Source organism: Hermetia illucens, chromosome 2, assembly GCF_905115235.1.
Source record: "Hermetia illucens chromosome 2, iHerIll2.2.curated.20191125, whole genome shotgun sequence".
NCBI lineage: Eukaryota > Metazoa > Arthropoda > Insecta > Diptera > Stratiomyidae > Hermetia > Hermetia illucens.
In genome coordinates, this window is record NC_051850.1 from 141,748,225 (window position 1) to 141,761,153 (window position 12,929).

The 12,929-nt window shown below is 42.7% G+C and overlaps 1 protein-coding gene across 1 annotated transcript in view; it reads right to left on the reverse strand.

Moving 5' to 3' along the window:
- Positions 1 to 12,929, reverse strand: part of LOC119650366 (dynein heavy chain 3, axonemal) — a 104,562-nt gene that overhangs the window by 75,903 nt on the left and 15,730 nt on the right. The window contains exons 10-17 of the mRNA XM_038053061.1: positions 10,795 to 11,009; positions 10,391 to 10,581; positions 9,811 to 9,995; positions 9,452 to 9,569; positions 9,239 to 9,386; positions 9,017 to 9,174; positions 8,858 to 8,924; positions 8,183 to 8,803 (exon numbers count right to left, since the gene is read on the reverse strand). Of these exons, the coding sequence (XP_037908989.1) occupies positions 8,183 to 8,803; positions 8,858 to 8,924; positions 9,017 to 9,174; positions 9,239 to 9,386; positions 9,452 to 9,569; positions 9,811 to 9,995; positions 10,391 to 10,581; positions 10,795 to 11,009 (1,703 nt within the window). The remainder of the gene's footprint in view (positions 1 to 8,182; positions 8,804 to 8,857; positions 8,925 to 9,016; positions 9,175 to 9,238; positions 9,387 to 9,451; positions 9,570 to 9,810; positions 9,996 to 10,390; positions 10,582 to 10,794; positions 11,010 to 12,929) is intronic.

The window sequence follows — 12,929 nt, forward strand, 5'->3', positions numbered from 1 at the left end:
TCCAGATTCGTTAACGTATCACAAGATTTCAGTTAGTGGATGTGAAGCTACTAGTCGCAACTGGAGAACATCGGCACCAAAGATCTGATACCTGATGCGCCCATAGGCGGGGCATTCCTGAACGATTTGTGAACAAAGGCCTACTCAACGCCCTCAATTCAGCTTGGCTATCATTGCAGATTGTGATGCGCCTGCCTTTCAACCGCTCGTCAATCACTCAGTTTGCCGCCCTTAGGATTGCATAAACTTCGGCAAACCTTTTTGTCTCATCTTAACTAACCACACTATGGATGCATATACGGCAACGTGTATCCACATTACCACATGAAGCCTGAGTCGCCATGTCGAGGCAAAGGTTCGTCTGCACAGCCCATAAGCTGTGAGAGTTCGTTTCATCTTTACCTCTACATGTTTGTTCCAAAGAAGTTTTTTCTCTAGAGTGACTCCCAGATATTTCACTTCTTCGGAGAATTGAAGGGTAGTACCCCTCATCTCAGGGAGGCAGTTTTCTCCTTTTTGTGAATAATACCATTTTGGTTTTATTTGGATTAACTGAAACACCATGTCTAAGGCACCTGCTGTCTATCAAATCAACGGCACGTTGCATATTCCTACACACCGTTCCCAGATCCCGATCAACAGCAAGCACAGCCACGTCATCAGCATAAGCTTGAGCATGTATTGGCAAATTTTGCAGTTCGCCTAGTAGTGAGTCGATCAGCATACCCCATAGAAATGGGGAAAGCACACCTCCTTGGGGGCAGCTCTTCGTTGCTTCTGCAGTCAGAGAGCGACCGACACCCACCTCATCGTACAGAAATCTCTGCGTTAGCATAGCATGGATCCACTTAATTAAAGCATCATTAACACCATGCTCTCTGGCAGCATCGCAAAGTTTCTAGGCGCATAGTCAAAAGCCCCTTCAATGTGCACGAACACCCCCATCGTATACTCACCATTGACAGTTACATCCTCTATCTTTGTCACCAAAGAAGGAAGAGCAGACTCACAGGACTTTTCACGCTGGTAAGCATGTTGGTTTTCACTAAGTGGGTGCGACCTAAGTGCGTTTCCACGAAAGTGATGCTTAACCAGTCTCTCGAAACTTTTCAACAAGAATGAAGTCAAGCTGATCTCTCTGAAGTCTTTTGGATTAGAATAGCCATCTTTCCCAGGTTTCGGTATGAATACTATCTTAACATTTTGTCAAGAAGAAGGCACGTGCTCCAGCATTGCCGGATAGATGCCATCCATGCCAGGTGCTTTGAAATGTTCAAAGGACAATATGGAAGCTCTCACCTTTTTATGGGTAACAGCCACTTTCGCAGTGTTCCAGTCCCCCTTGCAGCACTTGCGTTTTGAAGGGGTTGCAAGAATCGTCAACTCTCCCCCTGCCACTTCTATCACAGTACGCTCTAAAGGATTCTTGGTTCGGACACCAACCGAGCCTCTTATATTCACGCTGTGAGTTCCTGAAATTTAACCAGTCTTCATTCTTATTACTTTTGCAAGCCCGGTTCAGAAGTCGCATGGTTGATTGCCTGAGTTTTTGTAGTTCCTGGTTCCACCAACGAACCGTTTTACCGCTTTGGCCTCGGGAAGTAGGTCAAGCCTCTTCATAACACTCTAAAAGCGTGCAGTTCAGAGCTTTTAATTCATCTTCCAGTGCCAAAGGAGTCCTTAGTCGCCTAGGAAACTGTACTTTATTGCCAAGAAGTTCATTGAACTTTGCCCAATCCGTTTTCCGTCTTTGTACTGCAGACTGTTCGCCCACAATAGTCAGATTGAATTCTAGGTATCGGTGATCTGACAGTGAGACCTCGTCTAGCACTTGCCATTGTGTTATCAACTCTAATACTTTTGAGGTACAGATTGTTAGGTGAATTACTTTGCTTCTTTTCGGTCCCACGAACGTGGGGCGCACCGTACGTTTACAGTCATAAGACCAGCTGAAGTAATGAAATCAAATAGCTTCTGTCCTCTTCGATTACATTTGCTACTGCCGCAACAAATATGTTGAGCATTCGGATCGCAACCTATTAAGAGATCGCAACCACTTGATTTTGCATACGCCACCAGATCCCTAAGCTCTTGCGTCGGTGGAGGATACAAAGAATCATAGGATAAATAAGCGGAGGCAACTATGATGTTTTTCCTCTCACCATTTATCTGGTATTGTATGATATCCGTTTCCGGGGTTCAGTACTGTCTCAGCATGGTTGCCCTGTAGCTTTGTCATTCTCGCTGCTGGTTGATTTGACCAATCCCTATGTTTTTCGACATAAACTTAGTCTATTGTCTAATGGAAAACAGTATGCGGCAGTCCGCTTGTGACGGGGTTTTCCCAACACCGCACCGCCAGAGATTCGATTCCCGATTTGATTTCTCTGAGAAAAACCGCACTTAGAGGTACCGCAGTTCCCATGTCCTCATCCATGAAAAATTTCATGTCATCCCGCAGAGCATTCGTCTGTTTTCCACTTAGCACCTTGATTGGTTTGCATAGATTAGATCACTCGAACTGGCATCAACTCCGTTCCGTTCACGTCTCTGGCTTCTCTTTCTTCCGCCTGTTTCTTGAAAGGTGTAGGAACAGTTACTAGCAGGTAGGATTCACTCTGTAGTCCCTTCACTAGTGCGAGTCCCCATAAGGGGATTCCGCCCTTGTATGGACTATCCTCCGCGCGCAGCTACATTGTGGGAGAGCGCACCGAAGAAGCTGTGATTTGCTCTATATTGTGTGAGTCGAAGACCACCATTATTCTTCGCTCTCAAAATGGAGACGTTTTCTACAGTTCTCTGATATGACTGAATTTCAATTTTCCCTGAGAACACTCTTTTGGTCCAGTTCGAATACTAAGTTGAAACCCTCCACGTTTGTAGATTTGTCCTTCCTGACATTCATGAACTTCACCCTACAGTGTCCGAAGTCCATGCCCGGGTTCTGTTCACCCAGCATGCGGATGGTATCTTCTGCCTTCCTTCGAGGCCAGGTAGCCAACATGCGCGACATGATCTGTCCTGTGTTGTTCAGTGTTCCTAATAGCGAACTTGGGCCGACCACCGGAACTCAAAGCCTGGTCTGCCTGCTGGAGCCATTTTGAGGCAGCCTTGTCAGTGCACTCCAAATTAAGAAGCCCATCGCGAAAACCTTGATTGTTAAATCAATATGTAATAACCAATTTAGCTGATTGATCGTGGCTGACGAGAATGACTCACCGTACAATGCAACATAACAGTGTAGGTTGCTGTTGGCGATGAGCTGGGCATGCACTTTTAAGTTAAAGGTCAAGGACCGGGACCGAAAATTAGCGGGACCGGAGCCAGCTAATCGTTGAACAGCGGAACAGCTAGACCGGAAAGTTGAAGCAGCAGAGATTTTGACTTTAGACGGAAGATTGGTGACGAGTGCGTCAGCCAGGTTTTGAAGGTGAAAAGAAAGTGAAAATTGTGTTGCGTTGTCATCTGCTAAGTGGAGAACAAAGAATGTTCTCCTTTTCTTCGTATATGGTATGATTCCGTCGATATCAGCGACATTGGGAGCGCCATAGCACCACGCGTGATGAGAACTTCAGTGTTCGGAGTACTACCGGATCAAGAGAGTCCAAAGAAAGTGTTGAAAAGATAGTGCAGTGCAAGCAAACAAATACGACTAACATTCCCGTAAAATCGAAAGCTGATGAAGAAGGCAATGAAATCCTCCACATCTGTCTTTCACTGTATAGCAAATCTTTGAAACACCATTAACTCATCGTCTGGTCCGAATATGTGAGTCAGTTTCAGAGAACATATTCAGTGTTATTAAATTAATCGCAAATATAGATTAGTGAATTAGACCGGGCTGTTTTCGCTGTTGGCTATGGATTTGTTAATGGAGAAACTTATTGGTTGTTTAAGATCTCTCGGTTGAATTATTGAGGCAATTAGGGATACATTTGATGCCGGCGTGCAGTAATAATTTCGGCGTTATAACAACTCTTAGGTCTTAATGAACTTTAAAGAAGAAAATATAATTAAAAAGGACTTTGTGTAGAAAGAGAAGAGAAAATAAATAACGAAAGAAGAATGGTAACTGTCGCAGCATATAAAAGCATTGGAATCTGCAATGAGTAGTATTTGTACTATATTGCTAATGGCTGGTCAGCAGCAGATTCCGCTGCTAGACTTGGTTGATTGATTCTGACATTGAAAGAAAGTTTCAACTGCAATAATTTTTTTTTCCATTTGAATGTGCTCCTTTGGGAAATAGTGGAGAGTGTCTGATTTAGTCGAATGAACTTCACCTTTGGAGCCTACACGGGGAGGGCCTGAATTTTAGCCTTGGTTTTTTTACTTCAGCATGATTATTATAAAAATATACTGATTCAAGGATTTCTTTTCCCCCTACTCTTCTCTAGCCCCGTAAAACTCATTTAGATAAGGGACATTCCTCAATATAATGGCCTGAGGATGTCAAGGTAGAGTAGGAACATCTGAGGCAGGGAAACATTGACTGAGGATGTTATTCGTCCTGGATCCTCCTTTTCGAACGCGGCACTGGGGTCCGGGGGGTATTACGGCTAACACGCGAAATCCAGCCGTATTCTTTTTCATGTTTTTATTTGCAGGTTTAGGTTGTTTATTTCGATAGGTGCGCATAAATTTTTATGTTTATTTTTCAGGATCCGATGGGAACCCACGCACCGGAAAGGACGCATAAATTTTACGCAATGAGAAGAATGAAATAAGGAATCGAAGTGCTTAAAGGACCCCGACATTCCTAAGCCTGGCAAGGACGTGCCGACGGAGTACTTCCATTGAGCTTCAATATTTGCGTGCGGACCTTCACGACCAGTTTTGCTACCTTCTTAGATTTTCGCGTTAGCATTCCTTTCTTGGTCGTCTTTAGCCACTAAGGATGATCTTTTGACCATCGACAAGCTACATTATGCCATTACAAGTGAGAGAGCGACCTTGTCTATCGGACGGACGACTAATCCATTGGGTGACTCGCCTGAGAAAATCGCTGAGCATTAAGCCACCGTAAAAGATGCTCATCTCTAGGGTAGAAGCGGATCGATGAACGGAAGGGGTTGAACGTGACGTGATTGTGAGTTCAGCGTAGTATATACCATGGCAAAAGGGAATTCGCAATTGCGCTAATCAAAGAAGTGGTTTAATGAGTGACCTCTGCCTGGACGAAACGGTCAGTCCCTTTTGGGACTCAAACCCCACCACCCCACTTTCCACATCGGTGACAAACGCTTTGAGGTCGAAATCAATGCTTCGATCACCTCCCATAAATATACGTGATTATATTTCCAAGCAATCAATCAAACCGGTCTGTATGAGCAACCATTTCCTCCAGCCACACTCCGTGATTTTATCCCAGTTCGTCCAACCAAAAGTGGTTGCAAACTTCGTTAAGCAGAACAAATCCATCAAATCCTCAAAAACGCTCTGCAATCACTAGTTTTTATGTGTCCTCTATCACCGTCTGTTGAATGCCGTAAGCCTGTTGAAAACTCTTCCTTTCTTAAAAGCTCCGTCCACTCAAACTTCGCTAAAATTTACGAAGAAAAAAGCTCTCAATTCTGTTAGGCAGTACAGACTAGTGCATAAAATTATTAATATCCTAAACTTCCCCTTAACGTTCGAAACGAGATTCCTTTAAAGCCTCACAATATGATTTGGATTAAAAGGTGTAAGAGAGACTTCCAAGCTGCGCAAAGTCCTTAATAAGAATGGGTCGGCCAAGTTTGACTTTTAAGAGGATGGTATCTCACGAACTCCAGAGTTAAGTCTATAGAGAGAGCCTCTCGTGGAAGTACATCACCCGGAAGCAGAGGTCTCAAAGTGGAAGGAAAAGAATTGGCGGTTTCTGCAAACCTCTGAACACGAAGGTGCTGCAAGGAGAATTTGGACATTGTGGGAGCGGATGTTACCAATGAAAAGGCGGAAGCACTTCAAAGCACCTGGCATGGATGGCATCTACCCAGCGGTGCTAAATGAGGGTATTGAGGACTTGAACAGCTTCTAAGAAAAATTTTTCGAAGATGTCTTGCTCTGGACTGCGTGTCTTCCGCTTGGCAGAAGGTTAACGTAGTCATGATACTTAAGCCCGGGAAAAATTACTACTCAATGGAATCCAAAGAACTTCAGACAACTCAGCTTAATATAATTTTGACTGGAATGTCTGGATAGACCAGATGAGCGTGATATTCACGAGAAGGCGCTAAGGTCCCTAAATGAAAATCAGCATGCTAAGCAGCGTGACAATTCCTATCTGCTGCTCTTCACTTTTTGGCTTCAAAGAAAGAATAAACAGCTCTGAAAGAAGAGTACGCGATGGGGGTGTTCGCGGATATTGAAGGGTCGTTTGACTGTGAAGACTGGTTAAACTTCAGGAAAGCACAGATGAACGTTTGACTGTGCGCCCTTTTCAAAAGTTCTGCCATGGCGACAGAGAACATGGTGTCGATGAAACTCTAATTGCTATGTTAAAGCAGAGATTGCTATGTGCTTAAGTGGATTTGGACCACTACCTATTAGCGGAAGCGAGCTAAAAACTGTCCCGAAGGTGACGTGCTATCGCCACTTCTGTGGAGTATGTTGATCGACTCACTACTATGCGAACTGCAAAATAAGCTAATAGACACTCAAGCTTATGCTGATGACGCGACGTTGATGTGATTGATAGTTGGTACCCCAGGCATGGAATTTCAGTAAATTCAAATAACACCACAATAGTATTTACAAAAAAGAGGAAACTGAATAGTCTTTCCGTTCCAGAGATGAAACGAGCTCTCCAGCTTATGGGTTTGGTAGGCGGACCCTCGATATACGGACTTAGGCTTCAGGTAGTAATGTGGATATGTGTTGCTATCATTTGGCCGTCGAAGTATGTGTCTGGGTATGGCTGGCTCCATGAGCATGATATTCGGCGCAGCTCTTAATGCATTACTCAATTTGCAGCGCTTGGATTTGTTTAGAGCACTGCAATGAGAAGAGCTCATAGACTAATTCGATTAAATCTATGGTAAAACAATGGAAGTTGAGGGCACAGAGCATTGGAAGAATTATTGGAAAAATTGAATCTAGTTTTTGCAATGCCCTCTGATTCCTGGAATCTCATACATTTGTTTGTTTGTTATCTTGGAGCGAAGAGAAAATCGAGAGAAACCAGACAAATGGGCGTCAGGCTACGTCCCATACCTCAAAAACCGAACAGGGTTCTGGAGCAGTAAGTAAAATCAAGAGGTAGGTAGCATTGGTTAATGCCGCTATCAAAGAACTGGAAACAACCTCCCATAATGACAGGTGGGTGAAACTTAATGCTGCCAAACACACCCAACTTTTCCTGTTAGAACCAGACATGCATACTACAAAGTTTATCCAGTCGAAAAGCAGGAACACTTGCAAAAACATTGTGGGCATTCTGACTGGCCATATTTCACTACCTTGGCCTATACCTGTATCCAGAATAGAAATTTTTCAAGATGATACATGGTCAATCCTATAATGGGGAAGGCAGTGCCCTGCCTATCGACAATTCAAACATCAGATTTTTGGTGCTGATGTGTTGCAACTCCAGCGGGTAGCGTCGCATCCACTAACGGGGAATCGAGTATAATATGAACCACTGGGGTCTGAGTGCCTAGAGACGATGCCTCTCCCTCGCCTGAAACACACACACAAACTTCCACTTGAACCTATGTAGGCTCATCCTAAGCTTTCACGATGGTCGACCATCCCGAGCGATAGTTCAGCAGTAGCTCTCTTCTCTATATATTCATTTTGCGTGAATCCCGCAACGTTCCGTTCTTTCCGCAACCCTATTCTTACTGTGCACAGCAGGCATTCCTAAGTCCCTTCGAAGCAAGTCCTAATAATCCAATCAAGATCCTTAAATATACCGAGGAGGAAGGCGGGCATTACCGTTTCTGGACACTCAGACCAAGTGGAAAGCCCTCAACCATCTAAAGTGCCAAACGATTGTTTTCTCGGAAACAGAAGAAGAACCACTCTCTCAATATTAACTCAATTCGCTACTGTTATGTAAACCGTTTACTTAAGGGTAACCACCTCCTCCAACTTACCCAATATCGCCCACAAACATGAGCTTAAAATCCAATTGCAGAGAAAATTAATTAATTATGAAGCCACCAAAGAAAATAACAAATATAATATTAGGCTGACATACCGCTTTGAAATTCCTTCCTTCCACAGGCATTTGTCTCATGATATCCTCCGAACTGAAAATCGGTTCCAGATACATCCACGTTGACTGAACTTGAATCCAAATATCCAAAATATCCTGCATTGAAATTAGCTTGTCTTCCCAATCATCTGCCTTTGCTCCCAACGCAACAATAAAAGGTGACCCCCGCATAGCTTGTGCCTTCAAAATGTGGTCATCCAAAAGAGTTTGAATGTCATCCACAGCCGCAAGAATATAAGTGTCAGAATCACGGTATGGGAACACCTCGAACTCCACATCCTTCCACTCCCCTTGCATAACGACCAGTTGGTTATTCAATTCATATTCTTTACCCGCGGCATTGGAGATTTCTTCCAGTTGAGGTATAATTGTCATTATATCGGCACCGACCATTGCTTCCAAGGTCGGATAAAGTTCAGGATTGCATGGTTTACCCAATTTAGCGGAGACAGATTCCCAATGTCTGGGTTTCAAGCCTTGGCGACATATTGCGTCCAAGACAGGCAGATAAACTTTGAATTTGTCTATTTTCACGCGAACTTGTTCGGCCATTCTCTTTGCCATTGGATTTCCCACCATTTGACGGGATAATTTGTACATTATCTGAAATGTGTTGTATTAATTTAATTTGGTATTCAGGGAACCGCAAAGAATTACCTTCGACATGTTTTCAACGTCTGAACGGATGAGGTCAGCATTCATATTAGCAAATGGTTGATAAAACCTGAGAAAAAATAGAAGTTATTTGTCTGCTTTGGTCTACTTTATTTTTAGAGGATGAATCCTCCCTTCATTTTCTTCTATCCAGAAACTTACCATATTTCATAACTCTTATCAAACTCATATGCTGTTTTCCATAGTTTCTCTATAGGTTCCATCTTCTCAATGAGTTCGATAAGAACTGGGAAGAATGATTGATCAATTTGCAGCAGCTGCTCCTCGTGATTGATATGTTTTGCTTCCTTGCTACATTTCTGCGAAAGTTAAAACGTTTTTTGAGCACTTCCTTATTCCGAAACGGAATATTTATCACGATACCTCCAATGTGTCCATCAGTTCATCAACGGCTTCAACTTTCTCTTTAAGTTCTTCCAGAGAAAGAATCTCCCTGGCTTCTCGCATTCTAAATGCATCCATGCGACGTTTCTCAGATAGAATGAAAGTTTCGAAGTTTGCCCGCTTCTCGCTGTTCCCGGTAATTAGGTTAAAGTTAGACAAAGGTATTTAAGGGAGGAAATTTCCACTAAGTACCGTAAAGCTATTTCCAAGTTATCTCTAACAACATTTAATCGAGATGCACTTAGTTCTAAGACTTGTTCCAGCTCCGTCGGCCACAGGAATGTCCTCGAATTCAGATGAATATCTTCCGCTACAACAAGAGGGAATTATGCAAATTAGGTTTTCCTAGACCAGCTAAGCAGATTGGCGATTTACGGATTTGTACTTTCCATAAACAACGGCTTATTGAACGAGTCAACATATGCCTGGGGATAATCAATTTCGTAAATCACCTATTAAAATTCTTAATTGCTCCATCCACAACCTACGGTAATCTCAACTCTCAAAAGCCATTCAAATAAATTAAATATGCTTTAAGCGCCTCCTCTTACCTTCCATGGTGGCATATCTGAGCAAGAACGAAACTCTCTTTGCGACCACTTTAATTTCATCCTTCAATTTGAAAATCCTTTCATCCCGACATTCAGTCAGATAATTTTGCAGCGCTACCACTTCAGCCGTTTCCTTGGGCCGTTCACCGGCTTTCATCGACATCTCTTCGAATTCATCGCAAATTCTAAGGACGATAATATTAAAGCGAAATTTAATTAAGAAGATAATTACATTCGTTCTAATCCCAATATTCTAGTAGGCTTTTACGACCAGTTGTGTTTGCGTGGGGAGGTGGCTTTCAACCTGGCAGGTGTGAAGGATCTATTCAAAGGCAGGAGCCGACTGCTCGTAAAGTGCTTAAAACTTCATGGTCTTGAAGACCTTTGGCCGTTTTGCTGCTGATGTTACTGAAGACATTAGAATTGGCAAATGTAGGGGCTGTCTAAGAGCGCCCTTTCTGTGTCCTGGCGTGGCAATTATCGTTGAGTGGGTCCCAAAAGGGATTCACTATAAGTCAAGTTTAAATCCACCTCTAACAGTTGCGGACCACCGCCACAAACCTATGTAAACCAGACTTACCTCCGGTTCTCGTTCTGATTCAAAATTTTGAAGTAATTCGTTGTGAAGTCGATAATCTCCTGAACTAGCATCGCCAGTGTCGCGTTCGTATGTCGATTATCCAGCATGAACATATTCAACGGGACAAAGTCCCTGATAAAGTAGGTCCCTTGCAATAACACTCGCATTTTTTTCATTAAATCCTCAAATGCCTATTATCCAGCAATTTCCAAGTAAGTCCAGACACGGAGCCGAACCGATGACGGACCGGGGGAAGGAGTAAGTCACCACGTCGTATCATTCAAGTCGGTTATGGTAATGACGATTGGGAGGTAATTTCCAATATGCCAGAAATTAAATTGAATTTAATTTAAAATAGCAATAATATGCGTCGCTGCGTTTAATTTAAATTTAGTCAAATTTACCGTCAGCTCGGGGATGGTGTACTGCGTGAAAATGTGCTCCGTGAGGGCCTTCATTTTTCCATTCAACAGGGGAAAATAATACGTGTAGATTGGATACAAATAGGTGGTTGGACCCGTCCAGTTTTCTCGGACTATGCTCTCGACTTTGTCATATAGTATCCTCATATCCACATGCGTCTCGGGCATGCAATGCAGGAAGGTTCGATGTTGAGGTTCTAAGGATAGATATGAAATGAGAAATTAAATTTGGATATAACTAGTGGCCACAGGCGAATTCAGAAATTAAATTTATGTGTTGCGATACTTTGAACGATAAAAATCTAAATAATTTTACAAGAAAATGTATAAAATCTTTATTTTCATATATCTAGTCTTCTCGCTAGTAAATTATGGACGTATTGAATACAGCTCCCCCGGTATTACCTTCCTTAACCACGGAAGCAGATGGAAGACGGAAAGTGGAATTTCTTTATCAGATTTTATGTGCAATTTTTCGAGATCATATGCTTGTCACTTTCTTTGGCCACAGTTTTTCTCTCTCCACACTTTCAACCAGTTAATTATATGCAAAGGACAAGCTTTAGTGCTACGATGCTAAGATAAACACAGTTATTCGTCCTTTTGATATCCATTGGTTGTAGAAGATAGCTCTTGTAAAGTCGATTTTATTTTAAGACAAGTCGGGAAACCGGAAGCTCGGCACTTCAGGTATGAATGGTTTTGTTGATCATTCATGTAATAATGTTCAGGTCTCATTTATATGCAGCTCATAGTGTATACAGGATGAACGAACTCGATATTCAATTGGATGTGGTGGTACTGACATTTTTTTCAGACAACTTTGACCTACTGAAATTTTGTTAATAATAGTAAGATTTTTACCAAACTTTCCAGTAGGCTGCCCCATATTAAAGCTTATATCAATGCATTTTACTGGCCTAGTATGAGCTTAGAAGGGGTTGACAGTAAATTTAAAATATATATTAATGGACTATTATTAACTTTATTTTAGCAGATATCGGTATGGACGGTATTTCGTAGCTTAGAAACCATCACGATTTTTTTTAGATTTGTGTTGTAATGAAACTTTAGATTCAGATGGTCAAATGACTAAACTCAGTGGCCAAGATGACCTAGAGGGAAGAGCTACCCCAAAACCTTAAAGAAATTGGCTACGTCGACCGTGAAGATATGCTCGCAAATAGTGAAGCTCCATCAAAGCTCTCGGTTGATACGTTCTTGCACGCCTCTGTGCCAACCGGCAACAAAACCAAACAAAAACGAAGTGAAAGCGGATCGCTCCACTACAAAAGGATAAGTCCAAGGGCGAAACGAGGATTGGCACCCACGATGGAGGATAAAACCTGGGAAACGCCTGTTGAGCTAACACTAACAGTTCTACTTCCAAACACTATCTCCACCTCCACGTGGTGACCGCTGGGAACTCTTTCTTAACGAAAAGCTGCAGACGGAGAAGAAGGAAGGCGAGTCTCCTGCGTTTAAAAGCGGGACAAATTATACCAACTGGTCCTCCAGGTTGGGGCTGCGTAGGGCTGAAAACCCTACACGCTAAACCGACGTTATGAAGGAGAGAAGGAAGAAGGGGCCTCGGACAGGATGGACTTTACAACGACGAACCTTCCCATGGAACGTGCCCTTCCTGTACAGAGATGAAACTGCCAAACTGCTAGTCGATACTCTGTCACAATATAGGGCTGATGTAACAGCGTTGCAGGAGATGCGCTGGACAGGGACCGGTTTCCTGAAGAAGAGTTATTACACCACATATTATAATGGCCATACAGTAAACTGTGTTCGGAGTAGGTTTCTTAGTCAGCCAAAAAATAAAACCTGCTATGCACTTTGCGTTTGCGAGGCAAATTTAGAAATATAAGCCTCATGCTCCTACAGAGTCGGAGAAGAATACCTTCTACGAAACAGTAGAACGAACCCTGGAAGCCTGCCCGACGTATGATATCAAAATCATACTCGGAAATTTTAACAGTCAAGTAGGGACGGAGCCCGTATTCAAGCAACACTTTGACTCCCATAGCTTACATGAAAATACAAATGATAACGGACTTAGGATTATACAATTATTTGTGTTACATTACATGGTTGTTGTAATATTACAT